The 16,730-nt window shown below is 35.1% G+C and overlaps 1 protein-coding gene and 2 non-coding genes across 3 annotated transcripts in view; all 3 read left to right on the forward strand.

Moving 5' to 3' along the window:
* EIF3A (eukaryotic translation initiation factor 3 subunit A) overlaps positions 1-16,730 on the forward strand; it is a 204,805-nt gene that overhangs the window by 1,968 nt on the left and 186,107 nt on the right. Inside the window, exons 2-8 of the mRNA XM_053692671.1 lie at positions 3,836-4,026; positions 5,861-5,997; positions 6,729-6,892; positions 11,317-11,516; positions 11,667-11,875; positions 14,657-14,828; positions 16,017-16,121. Coding sequence (XP_053548646.1) covers positions 3,836-4,026; positions 5,861-5,997; positions 6,729-6,892; positions 11,317-11,516; positions 11,667-11,875; positions 14,657-14,828; positions 16,017-16,121 — 1,178 coding nt within the window. The remainder of the gene's footprint in view (positions 1-3,835; positions 4,027-5,860; positions 5,998-6,728; positions 6,893-11,316; positions 11,517-11,666; positions 11,876-14,656; positions 14,829-16,016; positions 16,122-16,730) is intronic.
* LOC128640642 (small nucleolar RNA SNORA19) lies at positions 13,533-13,663 on the forward strand. The gene has a single exon (XR_008399376.1). It is a non-coding gene; the product is annotated as a small nucleolar RNA SNORA19 (small nucleolar RNA).
* Positions 16,558-16,686, forward strand: LOC128640639 (small nucleolar RNA SNORA19). Its single transcript, XR_008399374.1, has one exon. It is a non-coding gene; the product is annotated as a small nucleolar RNA SNORA19 (small nucleolar RNA).

Consider the following 16,730-nt stretch of genomic DNA (forward strand, 5'->3'; position numbering starts at 1 on the left):
AATTTAGACATCAAGGTCAATTGGAAGCAAATGGATATCTCTTTCCAGTAATTGTGGGAGCACTCCATTTGTTTTTTCATTCATCAGTTTACCTTCACTTTAATGTTTTCTTAGTGAGAGCAGAGCTGTATGTCTAGTTTTATTTTTAATTCATTCTAACAAATTTTTAAAAAAGTTCTGGTTATAATGTAAACAGGTTAACTAAATCCATAATTATGAAGTGACTGAGATGTAGTGTTGAATGTAATTGTTTCTTGTATCAACAAGTGTTTTTTTGGGGTATCAAGATGATCCTTCCCGATAGTAGTCTGCAATTTCTGCATCTTGTGAGTTGTCATTCTGTTGGATGTTTGTCTTTATCAAAAAACAAAGTTTGATAATAAAACTCTTCTTTATCAAGCCGTTTGCCCAGCTTCGACTGCAGGTTCTCACAAGAGAACCTGCAGTCAGAATTTATCAAGCTGCGCTCAACAGAACGCTGCTTCCTAGGCTCTTCTCTACCTCTTAGGTGGATAATTTCAATTTCCCCGGTCTTGTCCAACTGGGGAGATTGGACAGCTCCTGCCTGTGCGTGATTGGCTGGGCAGGGGGCTGTCTGTGTTGCATAAGAGCGCTATTTTGCTGAATTCTGGCAGGGGACTGCTGCCCGCTAGAGGCAAGCTGGGGCGGACAGAGGCACATATGTACACTCCTGTCAGCCCTAGCTTGATAAATCGAACCCTGAGGGCTCCATGTACGAAGCAGCGAAAGCTGCTCCGGAGCCTTTGCGGGGCAGGTTCGCATATGCAAGCCTGCTTCCCGCAATGTAAGAAGCAACGGTCATTAGACCGCTGCTTCCTACACCCTACGCCACCTCTTAGGTGGCGAAGCAAAATCACCTAGAGCACGCTCGCTCTCGGTGATCGACAGCCCCTTCAGTCGCGTGACTGGTCGCGCAACTGAAGGGGCGGGCATTACACACTCCGCTGAGTGTGTAATGATGCATACGGGCAAGCGGATCAATAGATCCGCTGTCCGTGTGTAGTGGAGGCGGGCGGACAGCTTTGCGAGTTAAGAAGCTGTCCGCCCGCCTCTTAGTACATGGAGCCCTTAGTGGTCATTATGCTTGACTAAAAAAATACATTATGCTTTTAGATGACATATTTTATATAAATATACTGCTACTGATGAAATGTTACCTTTTTTCAGATCAGTTGAATATCACACTTCTCTATCGGAATCACAGATCTTTACAAAACGTGAGATGTGGTGTCAATTTCCCAATTCTGTGTTGTACTCTCATTCAAACAAACACTAATTGTTATTCAAAATACTTTTCTGGTTCTTAAAGGGATCGGAAATTCAAAATTAAACTTGCCTGATTCATAATAAGCATGTAATTTTAAGACGCTTTTAAATTCACTTCTATTTTCAAATGTGCATTGCTCTATTAGTATCCCATTTTGAAAAAAGAATACGCACATATCGTACACCAGTGGGAACTGCTGCTAATTGGTGCCTGCACACATTTGTCTCTTGTGATTGGCTGACTAGATGTTAAGCTAGCTGCCAGTAGCACAATGCTGTTCCTTCAGCAATGAATAAAAAAAATGAAGCAAATTTGATAATAAAAGTAAATTGGAAAGTTGTTTAAAATTGTATGTTCTATCTGAATCATAAAATAAAATTTGTGTTTACTATCCCTTTAAATATGCATGACTTCCAAATTTAATCTCTTTTTGTTAATGTTTGTTTTTTTTTTTCATGATTCAGATAGAGAATACAATTTTAAACAACTTTCCAAATTAGTTTTATTTTGCTTCATTCTCTTGGTATCCTTTGTTGAAAAAGCACCAATGTACTACTGGGAGCTAGCTGAATGAGCTTGGTTAGCCAATAAGATGAGGTATATGTGCAGCCACCAATCAGCACCTCTTGAGTCTACCTAGATATCCTTTTCAACAAAGGATAACAATAGAACAAAACAAATCCGATATAATTAAAAAGTTGTTTAAAATCACATGCTCTAGCTGAATCATGATTTTATTGGGGGGGTTTTATGTACCTTTAATGACCTCATAAAACAGGGCTTGACAAATTTTGTTAAATATATTCACAAGCTCAAAAAAAATATATATATATATATTTTTTTTTTTTTTTCATTGTCCATATGAATTGTTTAAACATCAGGGTGTGACACATTTTGTTTAGTATTTGTATACAGATGAGTCACATGCTATGGCACATACCGGTACCTTAAGGAGCAGTGACAAATTAAACTTGCACCCCTTTACAAACTGCCAAAGAAGGCTACTGCACTTTTTAATGCTGTTCCCTGTAGCAAAATAATATGTGCATATAAGTGTGACAGTTGTTCATAGACTGTTAATTGCTATGGTTTGTCTGGAAAAGACAAGAGGTCGCCAAATAGTATATATCCTTTACTATATACTAGATGTAACAAATAGTAAAATTGAACAGGAGCGCTAAAGGCGGTAGAGTAGTTGTAGTCTAACAGTTATATAAAGTGCAAAGTGTCAGTGCAAAATAGCTTATTTGAGCACCACCAGTATCTAGGTACAAGGCAAGCGGGCAGCGATCTCACAGCTTCTCTGCTAGCTGCCTAATGCTCCACACTAATTCTTCTGTTCTGTAAATGGGTAGTTCGATAGCAAATATATCTACCCCTTCTGCAGTTAGACAAGCTAAACACTACACCTAATAGCTTTGTGTGAGCTAGATCAATACTGGTACCGTTAAGGGCTATGACATTCAACATTACTCGCCAAACAGACTTTTTACTTAGGTGTAAGAAGTATAAAAAGTCAGGCAAAATCACTATATTAAAAAAGGGGTTATTTATTGATTTTAATGTTTCTATACTGTATACTTTGACAAAGAGAGCCTTAACCTGTTATCAAGATTGCTAAAGCTATGAAAGAGACATAAGTGTGAGAAGAATTCCCTAATATGTTGTATGCAAGCAACAGTGCAATATTACAAGGCTCTTTGTGTCACCCCTGCAAATGGATTAACACACTGTGCACTCCAGAGCAATAATAACTAATGGGAGCTAGCTGAGCACATCTGGTGAGACAATAAGAGACACGTGTTTAGCCACCAGTCAGCAAACTAACTCAATGTAGTACATTGCTGATGACTGTGTATTTACTTTTCAACAAATGAGTTTAGTCAATTTGACAATAGAAATTAATTTGTGTTAAAAATGACATACGGTTTCTGAATCATGAGTCTGATTTTGACTTTCTTATGTATCGTTTTTGCCTAGAGAGACCAAATCAACATTGAAATGCTGCAAATTAAATAGATGGTTTGCAGGTTACAAATTTAGTTTTTTGTCTCTATAGGCAGCGTGGGACAAAGCACAATTCTTACACTAAAACAATAGCTGTTTAATGGTGTAAACTTTAGGTGCTCATTAGGGATTTTATACACGGACCATGAGTGACAAATCCTGGCAGACAGTTTTCCATGACTCCTATTATGCTATTTCTAGCCCTTCATTTTTTTTTTTTTAGTCCAAAGTTCTTGTCAACTTGCTTCTATTCTACAGCTGGTTCCTCAATATTCTGGATTTCTGTGAAGTTTCGGATTATTGTGTTGAACCCTGGGTATATGAAGTATAATCCAACAAGGAAACGGCATTTCAGGATATCTTGTCATGGCTGCTTACTATTGAGCTTTACCGCTTTGCTAAACTCATGTTGTCCTTCAGTTTGTCAACAGGTGCTCGCTTTATCATTTGTAGTGTCACCTGGTGGAATAATAAACATCTGAACTCTGTTGCAGCGTTTGTTTGTCTAGCACACTAATTAGATTCTATATTTATTTTCAGAATTCCTTGAGGTTGGCAAGAAACAGCCTGCTCTTGATGTTTTATATGACGTTATAAAGAGCAAAAAACACCGAACATGGCAGAAAATCCACGAGCCGATTATGCTCAAGTATCTGGAGCTCTGTGTGGATCTCCGCAAGAGCCACCTGGCCAAGGAAGGCTTGTACCAGTACAAGAACATTTGCCAGCAGGTATGAAATGTAAAAACTGTTGTGCTTGTCATAGTTAGTAAAAGAAAATAAACATCACTATTTTATATTGTATTGGTTAAACCATTTGATTTCCATCCTATTTATCCTTGGAGAGGTCTACAAATAATACATGTATTTAAACTGCTCCTTTAAGGAGTTAACTATAATATCCTAATATTTTTGCATTCTTTGTTGAAGAAACAAAATTATTTGCTTAAGGACAATTAAATGCAGTAGAATTGCATAATAAAATGACAATGCAATAGCACTCTGAATTTTAAATAAGTAGATTTTGTTCTAACAACAAATTTTAAAATGACTTTGATTTGTTGCCCTTCTGTATCATATGACCACCATCAGCCAATCACACTCATCCACGTAAAACTGTGGGGCCAATCACTTACTAGATTTACAACATTACCAATATTCTACAGTTTCTTCTTGGCTGATGTGCACCTTTTGCCTTTAAGTGTGCCAAAATAGATGATAAAGGAAAAAGTACTGTTTGAGCACTAGAAAAATATGTACATATGTAGTTCATACAACAGCCGTCAAGCATTTTAAACTGTATCTATTTAGTTTAACATTTGCAATTCTATCGGTTAAATATTTTAGGAACAACTTTTCTCTATACTGGAGACAGAGCAGCTTGTAAGAGATCCATTTTCTATTAATTTAAAGTGAAAGTCAATCCTAGCATTTTTTTGAAACACTAGGATTGACTATTAAAACAAATAAAGGGGACATTCACTAAGTATAAGATACTTTGTGTAGAAAGCTCCTTTATTTGTTTCAACCAATCGCGTTCTTAGCTGCTTACAAAGCCCACAGTGAAAAAATGTTTTTGCTAAGAGGTGACATTTTCACCTCTTGGCAAATAGCCGTGCAGTAAATCTGGCTCCCAAGGACGCCAAGCCAGATTTACCGCACTACTATTGGCTAAGAGGTGAAAACGTCACCTCTCTAGCAATACAGCGATCTGCCGTGGGCTTCCTTAGCAGCTCATGAACGGCGATTGGTTGAAACAAAGGAGCTTTCTACATGTATATGTAGTATATATCATACTTCATGAATGAAAGTCCCCTTTATTTGTTTCAAAAAATGCTAGGATTGACTTTCACTTTAATTCAATTGGTGGATCAAGAGTAAAACTATGTAGGCTCATAAGAGCTCAGGAGTGTGAATGTGTCTTTAGTACTCTATAGCAGCAGATTTGTGCAGCATTGTATAACAAAGCTACAAATAATGTTGCAATACACTGCTGCCCTAGAGTACTAAAGAAACTCCTGAGCTCTTTTAAGCCTACCTAGTCTTACTGTTCAATAAACGATACTGAGAACAAAGCAAATTGGATAAAAGTAAATTGGAAAGTTATTTAAAATTGCCTGCTCTATCTGAATCATGAAAGTTTAATTGTGACTTTACTGTCCCTTTAATATCAAAATTGTGAAATTCGTGTCAAACCTCAATGTAATATATTAGATTTGTCTGTACAGTGAGTTAAAGGGACAGTTGATTCAAAAATCAACTTTCATGATTCAGAGCACACAATTTTAAACAACTTTCCAATTCACTTCCATTATCTAAATGTGCCCAGTGTCTGAAGCACCAGCTCCTACTGAGCATGTGCAAGATTCACAGAATATATTATATGCATTTTGTGATTGGCTGAAAAAAAAAAAAAAGTGTAACTGACATTTTTCCAGGCAAAAAATATACTACTCATTTGAAATTTAAACCAAGGGCTTTTGCATTGTCTCTTTATTATGCATTTATTGATTATGCTAATTGTGTTTAGTGGTCATTTAAGTTTGGCTCATTTGTTTTTATATAGGTTAACATTAAGTCATTAGAAGATGTTGTCCGGGCGTACTTAAAATTAGCCGAGGAAAGGACAGAATCTGCAAAGGAGTCTTCTCAGCAGATGGTTTTGGATATTGAAGATCTGGATAATATTCAGACACCAGAAAGGTAAATAGTAGGTACAGACCTCCAGACTAGATGTTTGTTTACAGTAATCATTTATAAAACCCACACACAATTATAAAATCAGGTTTATATAAATCTTTTAAAACCTGTTACATATATGCTTGAAATATGTATAGGTCACCCCTCCCTATGCTTTTTCATTGCTTCTAACATATCTAGGCCTTGCTGAGTCCAAGCTCATTCCCTCATGGGATGGAATAATACAACAGGTTTGCAATTTCCACTTTATCCAATACAGGACACATTTCTACTGTATCAGAAAATTAAATGTTGAGTGACGCTATATATTAAACAGCTGGCCTCTATCAGATAAATTTCAAAGCGGTTTCCCTTTAACATTGTTTGGTTAGAAAAGGGGTCTAGAAGTTTGTGATATAGTTGTATTCCCTTTTCCCCTCCATTAAACTAGTTTCTATTGTGCATATTAAAGAAAAGTATTTAGACATAAAAAAAATCTGGAAGTTTGTGTGTGCACAGAGATTCTTATAAGGACAGTTCCTACTATTTTATTGATCATATTTACCACAATTTTTTTTTTTTATTTTTTTTTTTAAGAAGTGTCTGTTGGGTGTCTATCGCACAGGAGAATTGCATTTTAAAAACCTAGTTCACTGTACTAATAAACACAACTCCTGCTTGTAGCATTACACATCAATGAAAACTTACCGTACAACTGGCTTATTCCAGTGATTTTATTTATTTTCCTTCTCCAGTGTGCTTTTGAGTGCGGTGAGTGGAGAAGATACACAGGACCGTACTGATCGTCTGCTTCTGACTCCTTGGGTGAAGTTCCTCTGGGAATCTTACAGGCAGTGCCTGGACTTGCTTAGGAACAACTCTAAAGTGGAGCGTCTTTATCATGATATTGCCCAGCAAGGTGACTTGTTTTTGTTTAAGAGTATAAATGAGTACCTACAGCTCTGAATTGTTTTAGCATTTAATGTTATAAATAAGAGACTTAACCGTATTTGAAAGTAAATTAACACTATGCATGTGAATAATATGTAATAAAACTTTATAATGATGGTTAATCATTTATTTTAAAATCTTGTAAATATTATGTTATGAAATCAAGCCATCCTCCAAAAATTAAGGGCACTTCATAGAGCAGCCTAATTTTAATACAGCCAATCACTTTGCATGAATTAATGAGAGATTCGCATAATTTGCTTACGCAGGTGCGCTTCCACTTGCATGCACAGTTATTGTCATTGCTGCATTCCTGGCATTTTCTGTTTTTTTTTTTTCATTTTAATATAGCGCAATAGCAATAAAACTAAAATCTTTCCGGGGTGGGGTTCATATATTATATTAATAAATCAGTCCCTTCACTTGCAAAAGTTATAAATTAGACACAAACGGAGGTCATATGGACTTTATTAGACTATAATGTTTTATGCTGCAATTGTGCAGTTTCTGTGTCAGTTTGTGTTACATGTTTGTTGTATGGAACGTTCCACACAGCTTATTTGTAATACAAATCAACACAGAAACTGGGCAATATATTCTGAAGTACAGATTACCTCAGTTTGTGTTGATCATGTGGTTCTCAAAAGGGGATCAGATTAATTGCGGATATAACCCTTCTCCAAATGCTGTAGACTGGCTTCCTGTAAGCACCAATATGCGCATGTTCCTATGACCATGTCGTCTGGTAACGTACTGCGCATGGGCACGCTCCTGTACACGGTTACGAGCCAGGCACCCTCCTTGATACAACATGAATGAGTATCACGGAGGGCTTGGAAATCCATTTAATATTTAAGAACTATTTATTGTTATAAGAAGGGGAAAAAAAATTAAAACGAGTGTTTATGAATTGATCTGCAAACAACAAATTTTCACTTCATGTAATAGTTTTGGGTTTTCTTCTCCTTTTAATTCATCAGTTATAATGAAGATGTGATTTAACTTTTTAATGTAGTGCTGAAATTCAGAAACCCTGTGCTACGGCCGCCAATGTTTTTTTTTTTTTGGTAAGCTAATAGTTTGAACTGTTCTCCCATTAGTGCTCTAGTCACAAAAAAATTGAGTTCCTTATCTTTATTACAACTGATGAATTAAACTCTATTGAAAATATCTTACATTCCAGATCTGTTTATACAACGGGTAAAAATTATCTTTACTCTAAATCTTTTGGCGCTACAGTAATATGGCCTCCGTTAACATGGGCAAAATAATGTCCAACACCTTTGTATATCAACTGCGTTTTCTTCACACAGGGCTTTATGTGAGCTCATTGCAACGAGACATGTTGCCTATTTCCCACCACTGACCACTCTCTTCAAAATGGTTTGTTATAACTGTATAATTTTTCTCAGGTACTTTTGATCACCCAGGCTAATCTGATTTTATTGAATGTTTGGTAGGTTTAGACTGTCTAGCTGGTGGGGAATCTAGTACACCTGAAGTAAACTTTATCCCAAAGTTTAAAGAGTTATAGTTAGTTGTAGTAGGTGGCGCAAAACAAGTTGCTATTCCCAATGTGTCTTACTGTAAATATGTGTGATAATATGTGGGCTCAATATATGTTAATGTTTTGATGAGTCCTAATTTTATATTCTCTTTTGGGAAAAATGGATTTCGAAACTATTTAAGAAATAAATATGATCCTTTATTTGATTATGGTAAATTTACCCAATAGTAGTGATGCTAAAAGTACAGTTAAACAAAAATTATTACAATTCCTTCAAAGTTTAAAAAATGACACCGGTGTCTCTATGTATAAAAATGTACATAATATATAAAAAATAAATTAAATTAAAATAATAACGTTGAAATCTTTTAATTTATACAGTTTTGGGTTTATCACAAGTTGTAATTTCTAACAGAATGTTTGTAGATACAATTTTATAGTGGATAAAACAATAGTTGCTGTATAGTTCATATAGGATACTTTGTTTCAAGTTCAGCTATGCAATTGAGATCTTATCTTAGGCAACTATATATCAAATGTAGAGGTATGTTGGTGCGATTTTTATCACACTATAATATAAGTATACAAATTAGTACCTTGAAGTGTATCTGTTATCACTTTTGTGTGATAATTGCAGTTAAATAAACGCCGCTATGCCAGTGTTTTGATTAAGTTTTAAGATCAAGCTGGTGGCAGTTCTATATGAGCTGCTGGCGGTTAAATAAATGCCGCTTTGGTTTCCTCTTATTAGGTGGGCTTATCTGTTTGCTGCGAGAAAATTCACTTTTATATAAGTGTTTGGGTAGATCACATTGATAACTAGAAATCCTTTTTCTACTTATCCTACAAACTTTCTACTTATCCCAACAACCACATTTCAGCACCCAGATCGGTCACTGACCGACATCTAAGAAACCTGGGAACAGACCGGAAAGGCACGCAAAAATTCCACATCAGGAGGTTATCCAACAACCATACCATCGTGATCGGTCACTGACCGACAGACAAGCCACAGAATAGAAAAACCGGAGATACTTAAAAAACATCAGCAAACGGTTAGCACTTAACCGCAACGAAGATCCCACCAAGAAACCCTTAAGAGCGCGATCGGTCACTGACCGACAAAGGATAAGGTAACTGAGCGGCCACGACAACTACCCAAACACTTATATAAAAGTGAATTTTCTCGCAGCAAACAGATAAGCCCACCTAATAAGAGGAAACCAAAGCGGCATTTATTTAACCGCCAGCAGCTCATTTAGAACTGCCACCAGCTTGATCTTAAAACTTAATCAAAACACTGGCATAGCGGAGTTTATTTAACCGCAATTATCTCACAAAAGTGATATCAAACAGATACACTTCAAGGTACTAATTTGTATACTTATATTATAGTGTGATAAAAATCGCACCAACATACCTCTACATTTGATATATAGTTGTCTAAGATAAGATCTCAATTGCATAGCTGAACTTGAAACAAAGTATCCTATATGAACTATACAGCAACTATTGTTTTATCCACTATAAAATTGTATCTACAAACATTCTGTTAGAAATTACAACTTGTGATAAACCCAAAACTGTATAAATTATAAGATTTCAACGTTATTATTTTAATTTAATTTATTTTTTATATATTATGTACATTTTTATACATAGACACCGGTGTCATTTTTTAAACTTTGAAGGAATTGTAATAATTTTTGTTTAACTGTACTTTTAGCATCACTACTATTGGGTAAATTTACCATAATCAAATAAAGGATCATATTTATTTCTTAAATAGTTTCGACATCCATTTTTTCCAAAAGAGAATATAAAATTAGGACTCATCAAAACATTAACATATATTGAGCCCACATATTATCACACATATTTACAGTAAGACACATTGGGAATAGCAACTTGTTTTGCGCCACCTACTAGAACTAACTATAATCTGATTTTATTATCTTCATCACATTCAAGTGCATGTTTAACGAAGAAAAAAAAAAAAATCAGGTTTATCAAGAAGATACGACTGTAAAGATCTTAGTTGCCATAAATAAAGCCTTTCTCCCATGACCTGCAATATATATATATATATATATATATACACAGACCTGTGTAATATATATATGAAGTTTAATTTTTTTGGTTTCTGAACTTTAGGATAGCCTGGTATTTTCTAAAGTATATCTAAAATTACATTCATGAAACTGAATCTCATTTGATGTTAATGCCATAAATTAATTTATGAAGTTGATGCTGTGAAGAGTCAAAATAGTGTAATTTATATATCTCTTAGCATTCACAACTGAAACCAGATGAGTCAACTTTTTTAAATCAAAATCTTAACACTAGTATTGAGTACCAATGTCCATTCATGTTAAAATGAAATTGCTGCTTTGCATAGGTGAGTCAATAAAGTTTATTCAGTTTGGTTTTAGAGGGCCTACACCATAAATTTGCTGTATAGGCTTTGAGAATTTCCTCACCCAGATTATTAAACCCTGTTTGCATCCCTGAGACTGGAGTTGGGACTTTTTTTTTCTCTCAAAGGGAAACATAACATTCATCCTTTTAATAAAGATGTGCTTGTTTGATTTCCGAGACCACTGTCTTTTCATCTTTAAAATTGTTCCCATTCATATTTTCTCCAAGCACTGTATTTTAATACTTTTTGTAGACTTTTTCTAGGGCAACTTGCAATTACATAATGTGTTTGTGGCCTTACAAAAAGAAGGTTCTTATTATTTATTGAACTTTACATATTCTACTTTAATTTACAGTTGGCTCCCTAAGCAGGTTTTTCAATTATTTACCTTTAAAGCGGAATATTTTTAGTTTTCTGCTTGAATATGGTGCATTAAAGTTCTCTTTTTGTATTGTTCCATCCACAGCTTTCAAGTTCTGCCTGCTGTATACAAGGAAGGCAGAGTTCCGCAAGTTGTGCGATAACTTGAGAATGCATTTGAGTCAGATCCAACGCCACCACAATCAGAGCACTGCTATCAACCTGAACAATCCTGAAAGTCAGTCAATGCATTTGGAAACCAGGCTTGTTCAGTTAGACAGTGCCATTAGCATGGAGCTCTGGCAGGTAGGTGATAGAATTATGTGGATGTACATCTATAAGACCATTTGCATCGCATGTTTTCATTTTTCTCTTTTTTTTTTTTTTTTTTTTTTTTCCTTCTCTCTTACTCCTTGGTCCTCCTGAGCTGATGATTTTGTTTTCTTCAATTTATAGGAAGCCTTTAAAGCTGTTGAAGATATCCATGGGCTTTTTGCTTTGTCCAAAAAGCCGCCAAAACCTCAGCTGATGGCAAACTACTACAATAAAGTATCTACTGTTTTTTGGAAATCTGGGAATGCCTTGTTTCATGCATCCACCTTACATCGCCTTTACCATCTCTCCAAAGAGATGCGAAAAAATCTTACTCCAGAGGAAACGCAGAGGTCAGCTATTAAATTATATTGAACACCCCTAGGCCATGGCCATTATAATTAGTTATGTTTGCCAAACACACAAAATTCAAACCCATTTCATTTTATATTTGTCTTCACTTATTCATTTGTAAATGCAGGCCCAGGGCTCACTACAATCTTGATAGTGAAAACTGAGATATCAAAATACCTTTTTTAGATGCTTCTGGTATGTTTTTTGTTTTTTGTTTTTTTTTCTTTCCAATTTAAATGAGGTAGTTTATAGCAATATATCCACAAATGTGAGGACTACAACACCCATTGTCCAACATGATCCAATCTGGCAGGACCATACCAAATAAATACATTAATCTTAAATAAATTCTTGCATGGGGTTAATAAATAACAAACTTTTATTAAAGTGATTGTAAAATTCATCTTTTAAATACACACTATATGTAATTATTAATAGAGGGGCACTTTCATTCATTAGAATAATTAAAGACTCTTCTTTCTCAATATAATTACCTTTCATTGATAGTAAACATTGCGCCGTTCCTCCGCCCGCATCTTATACTCGATTTTTGTCTTTGACGAATACGGCTTTAGCCAATCTTGTGTGCCCCCTTTGGCGTCCCGCTTGTGCCGAATTCGTCATCAAACACAAAAAAGTATTAGATTCGGGAGGTGGAACGGGGCAATGTTTAAGATCAATAAATGGTAAATATTTTAAGAATGAAGCGTCTTCAATATTAATGAATTAAAGTGTCCCTCTTTTTTAATAATTTCATTATTATAGTGTGGTTTTAAAAGACTAAGTTTCACTTTTAAGTTATTTAAAAACTGAGGGGATATGACAAATATACATTTCATTCTCTTCTATGAATAAGCGCTAGTAAAACGTAAGAGTTGTCATATTAAAACCTGTGCCAGGAATATTTTTGGTGTGCAATATTTTTCTTTTTTTATTATGAGGCTTTTATAGTACTCTCTGAACCTATTGGTATATTTTACAGCCTTCAAGCGCTTTCATTTTATTACATTTTTAGTTAGTGTGTTACAGTATGTAATACCCACAAAGTATGCTTTGTTTTGGATTCCTCTTTATTTCATTTTTCTCAGCAGAAAGTACAAAGTTTACTTCACAAAATGGTTGAGTAAGAGGTTGCATTGAGCTCATAGCTTATCGCAATAACTACTTCTAGCGCGTATTGCAGCTGTGTGCTCACATATTTCTGTTGGTTCTGATTACACAAAACTTCACAGCTGCATTTACAGATTGTTAGACTACAAGTGGAATCCATTTATTTCCTAACATCATTAGCTGTGACAAACAGCAGTTCCACAGTTCTCTCCTCAGTTATCTTGCTTACAATGCAACTTGTGCCCCTCCCTCCCTTTTTTTTTTTTTTATCTTTTAAAGCATCAGATATTGATTACTGTATCCTATACTAGGCACATTTTTTATGTCAATTCTGGAGAATTCATAGTAGAGAAATTGATAATGTATGCCACAAATATCAAAGCAAAATAAAAATTGGTTGCATTATGGTTGAGTGCAGTTTTTCTATTTGACAGTTTATTTTTTTTCTTATCTCATTTGCAAAAGTAAATATTATGTTGCCAATGTTTTGCAAAGATTATGTAATTTTGTCAGTAAAGCTGGATTTTTTTTCTTTGACAAAGGAATAAGCACATTTCGTTGTCTTTCTCGCAACTAATGTGAGTAAAGATATTTCTTATGTGCTATATAAATAATGAAGGATAATTAACAGTGTGCCATTTCTAGTTGCCACTACTGTCAGTCACCTTTAGACAAATGTACATTTTGCAAGGTTACAAGATCTGGACAAAATCTTGCCCAGAAAATGGAAACTATATTCTCACCTTGCAAGAATTGACTGCTCTTGCATATAATTTTTTTCCTACCTTCTTAAAAGGACAGTAAAGTCAAAATTAAACTCATTTAGATAGTGCATGGAATTTTTAAACAATTTCTATTATGTAATTTGCTTTGTTTTCTTAGTATACGTTGTTGAAAAAACATACCTAGGTAGGCTTTTAAGCTTACTTCTGATTGACTGCTGCACATATGTGCATCTTGTAATTGGCTCACCTAATGTGCTCAGCTAGCTCCCAGTATTACGTTGCTGCTGCTTCAACAAAGGATACCAAGAGAATGAAGCACATTTGATGATAGAAGTTGAATGGAAACTTGTTTTAATTGTATGCACAATCTGAATCGTGAAAAAGTCAGTTGGTGGGGGGATTTATTTATTTTTAGTAAGCTGTAAAAGTTATATGCCGCCCCCCCCCCCCGCAAAATAGTGCATGCTAGACACATTTGTACCATAAAGTATAGTGTTAATTTAGTAGTAGTTTCTTGCTCCTTTAAAGTTTTTACCCAATGCAGTGCAGATGCATCACTATGGACTTTCAAAGATACTGGTCTATAAACTCTTTGTAGATAGATGTATTGTATTATACTTCAGGTGATATTCAAGATACCACTAAGAACAAACACCTAGGAGGCTTGTGAACTGCAAAATTCCAGCAAGGTGAAGAGAATTTTTATTTTTTAATCCACGTTTTTATTGTGCGTCCCCAGTTTTAACAGCCTGGTTTATCTTCCATAAGATTGTCTTGTCAAAGCTGTTAGAAGAATTTATTTTTTATAAAAATAAACAAAACTTTGTGGAAGCGCCTGTGACAATAGAATTGTTTCAAAGCCCTTGAAGGCTAATATTTCCATTCTTAATTTTAGAGCAATGATTAAAATATATATATTTGCTAAATAATCACCTTCTCTTCCAGGATGTCCACCAGGGTGCTTCTCGCGACACTTTCTATACCAATAACCCCAGAGCGCACTGACATTGCTCGCCTCCTGGATATGGATGGTATTATAGTAGAAAAACAGCGGCGTTTGGCTACATTGCTGGGTCTGCAATCACCTCCTAACCGTGTTGCCCTTATAAATGATATGGTACACAACTGATCTTTATTGCTTTTGGAAAAAAAATGTGAAAAAAATATGGAAAATATTGCACTTTTGTGTAAAAAGGGTTTCTAGAATTGTAAGTTGTATTCTACCTAAGTTGTATGTGCATGTTTGAAAAAAACAAACTAATTATTGTAATGGGCCCTGTTCTTCTAGGAGATTGATTCTTAGATTTTTAAGTGGCCCTTTATGGAGTAGATCTAATTATCAAAATAAACATAGCATTGGCATTAGAAGTCCCAAGGCAGAACATGCTTTGATCTGAGATGTCTTCGCAGAAAATGCAGCATGTCTGCAGAAAGAACAGGACACATGCTGGAACTTGTTTGCTCTTTTGCTTTGCAGCGTTGCTCCACATCAGACTGTTATCTTCAAAAAGCACTTTGCTCTGGCAACACTGTATGATTTCCATAAGTGCAACAATAGTGAAGCACTGTTTGAAGAGAACAGTCAAATATGGATCAGGACTGGCTCTCATGGATATTTACAACCTCACTCCTGGCCTGCAAAGCTGTGACTCCTGAATGTAAGATGTTCATGTGAACAATACACCTTTTTTAATACAGTTTTACCTTCTAATTATGTGATGTTAGACCAAGAGCAACGGAAACCAATTAATTCAAGAAACATTTTAAAAACTTAAAATTTTTCTCTGCAGCTAATTTGCAACAAGATTTTCAACTGCTGCAATATATTACAAAACTAAATTATTCTCTAGTTAATCAACGCATTGCAGTTAAGATGGCGCTTTAGTGTAACTGCCTAATATACATTTAATTTCATAACAAAATGACCTGCAGAAGATGTTTCACTATAACAAATCTCATCGCAGAAAGTGAAAAGAAGTTCTGCCTTTGGGATTAGAAGTGGGCTTGGAAGATCATGGGAGCCATATGGCCGTAATTATTTTTTATTTTTTTCATGTGTATTTTTATTGCACACACACACATATAGGCTGGCTTTTAAGTTTAATATAAATCAGTCAAGCTTCTGAACAAGCTCTCTAAGCATTTTTTCATTGTTTATTTCTTTCTAATGGCAAGGAGAGTCCACAAAGTCATTCTTTTTTTTTTTTTTGGGAAAAGAACTGTAATGAATGAATTTGTGGACTCTCCTTGCCAAGAGAGAAAATAATTTATCAGGTAAGCATAAATTTTGTTTTCTTGATTTCAGGTTCGGTTTAATGTCCTCCAGCATGTTGTTCCTGAAGTTAAGGAGCTGTACAACTGGTTGGAAGTTGAATTTCACCCGTTGAAACTATGCACTCGTGTCACAAAGGTATGTGTAAGCATGGGTTCATTATTAGTCATCCTGGTTCATTACTGTTGCATTTTTTGTGACCTCTGAGGTAGTGACACCCTTTTAGTTCTGTCAGCATGCCTATGTGACTCTAACATATGTACAGGGTTTTCTTAAGATGTAGGCCGGTACAACAGCACATACTGTTTTTCTAAATACTTTCTAACTGGTTACTAGCTAACAGTCTTAAAACTATTAAGAGACATACAAATACATTTAAGCACACAATTTCCCCATTTATTTTTTGCTTATCAAAAGGTTGTGTGCATGCTAAAAATCCTTATTACATAATTTAATTGCATATCTATTTATGAGCAGTGATTCTTTTCATTGTGGAATAGAATCCACTCCATATGGCTGCACAATTATGTAAGTCAGATCTGCCCGGATAACTGTTGGTTATGTGAGTGGCGCAGTGCACATCTCGTTGACTTGCTCATGTTTTGCTGAGCATTGTTATTTCTGATGTGCTAAATTAAATTGAAGGCTAATTAGCAGTGTAACTTCATACATAGTTACTGCTGCCAGTCTCCTTCAGACATATTCTATTAGAAGCTGGTGGTACAACTGAATTGTAATTATGATAAT

Source organism: Bombina bombina, chromosome 9 (assembly GCF_027579735.1).
Source record: "Bombina bombina isolate aBomBom1 chromosome 9, aBomBom1.pri, whole genome shotgun sequence".
Classification (NCBI taxonomy): Eukaryota; Metazoa; Chordata; class Amphibia; order Anura; family Bombinatoridae; genus Bombina; species Bombina bombina.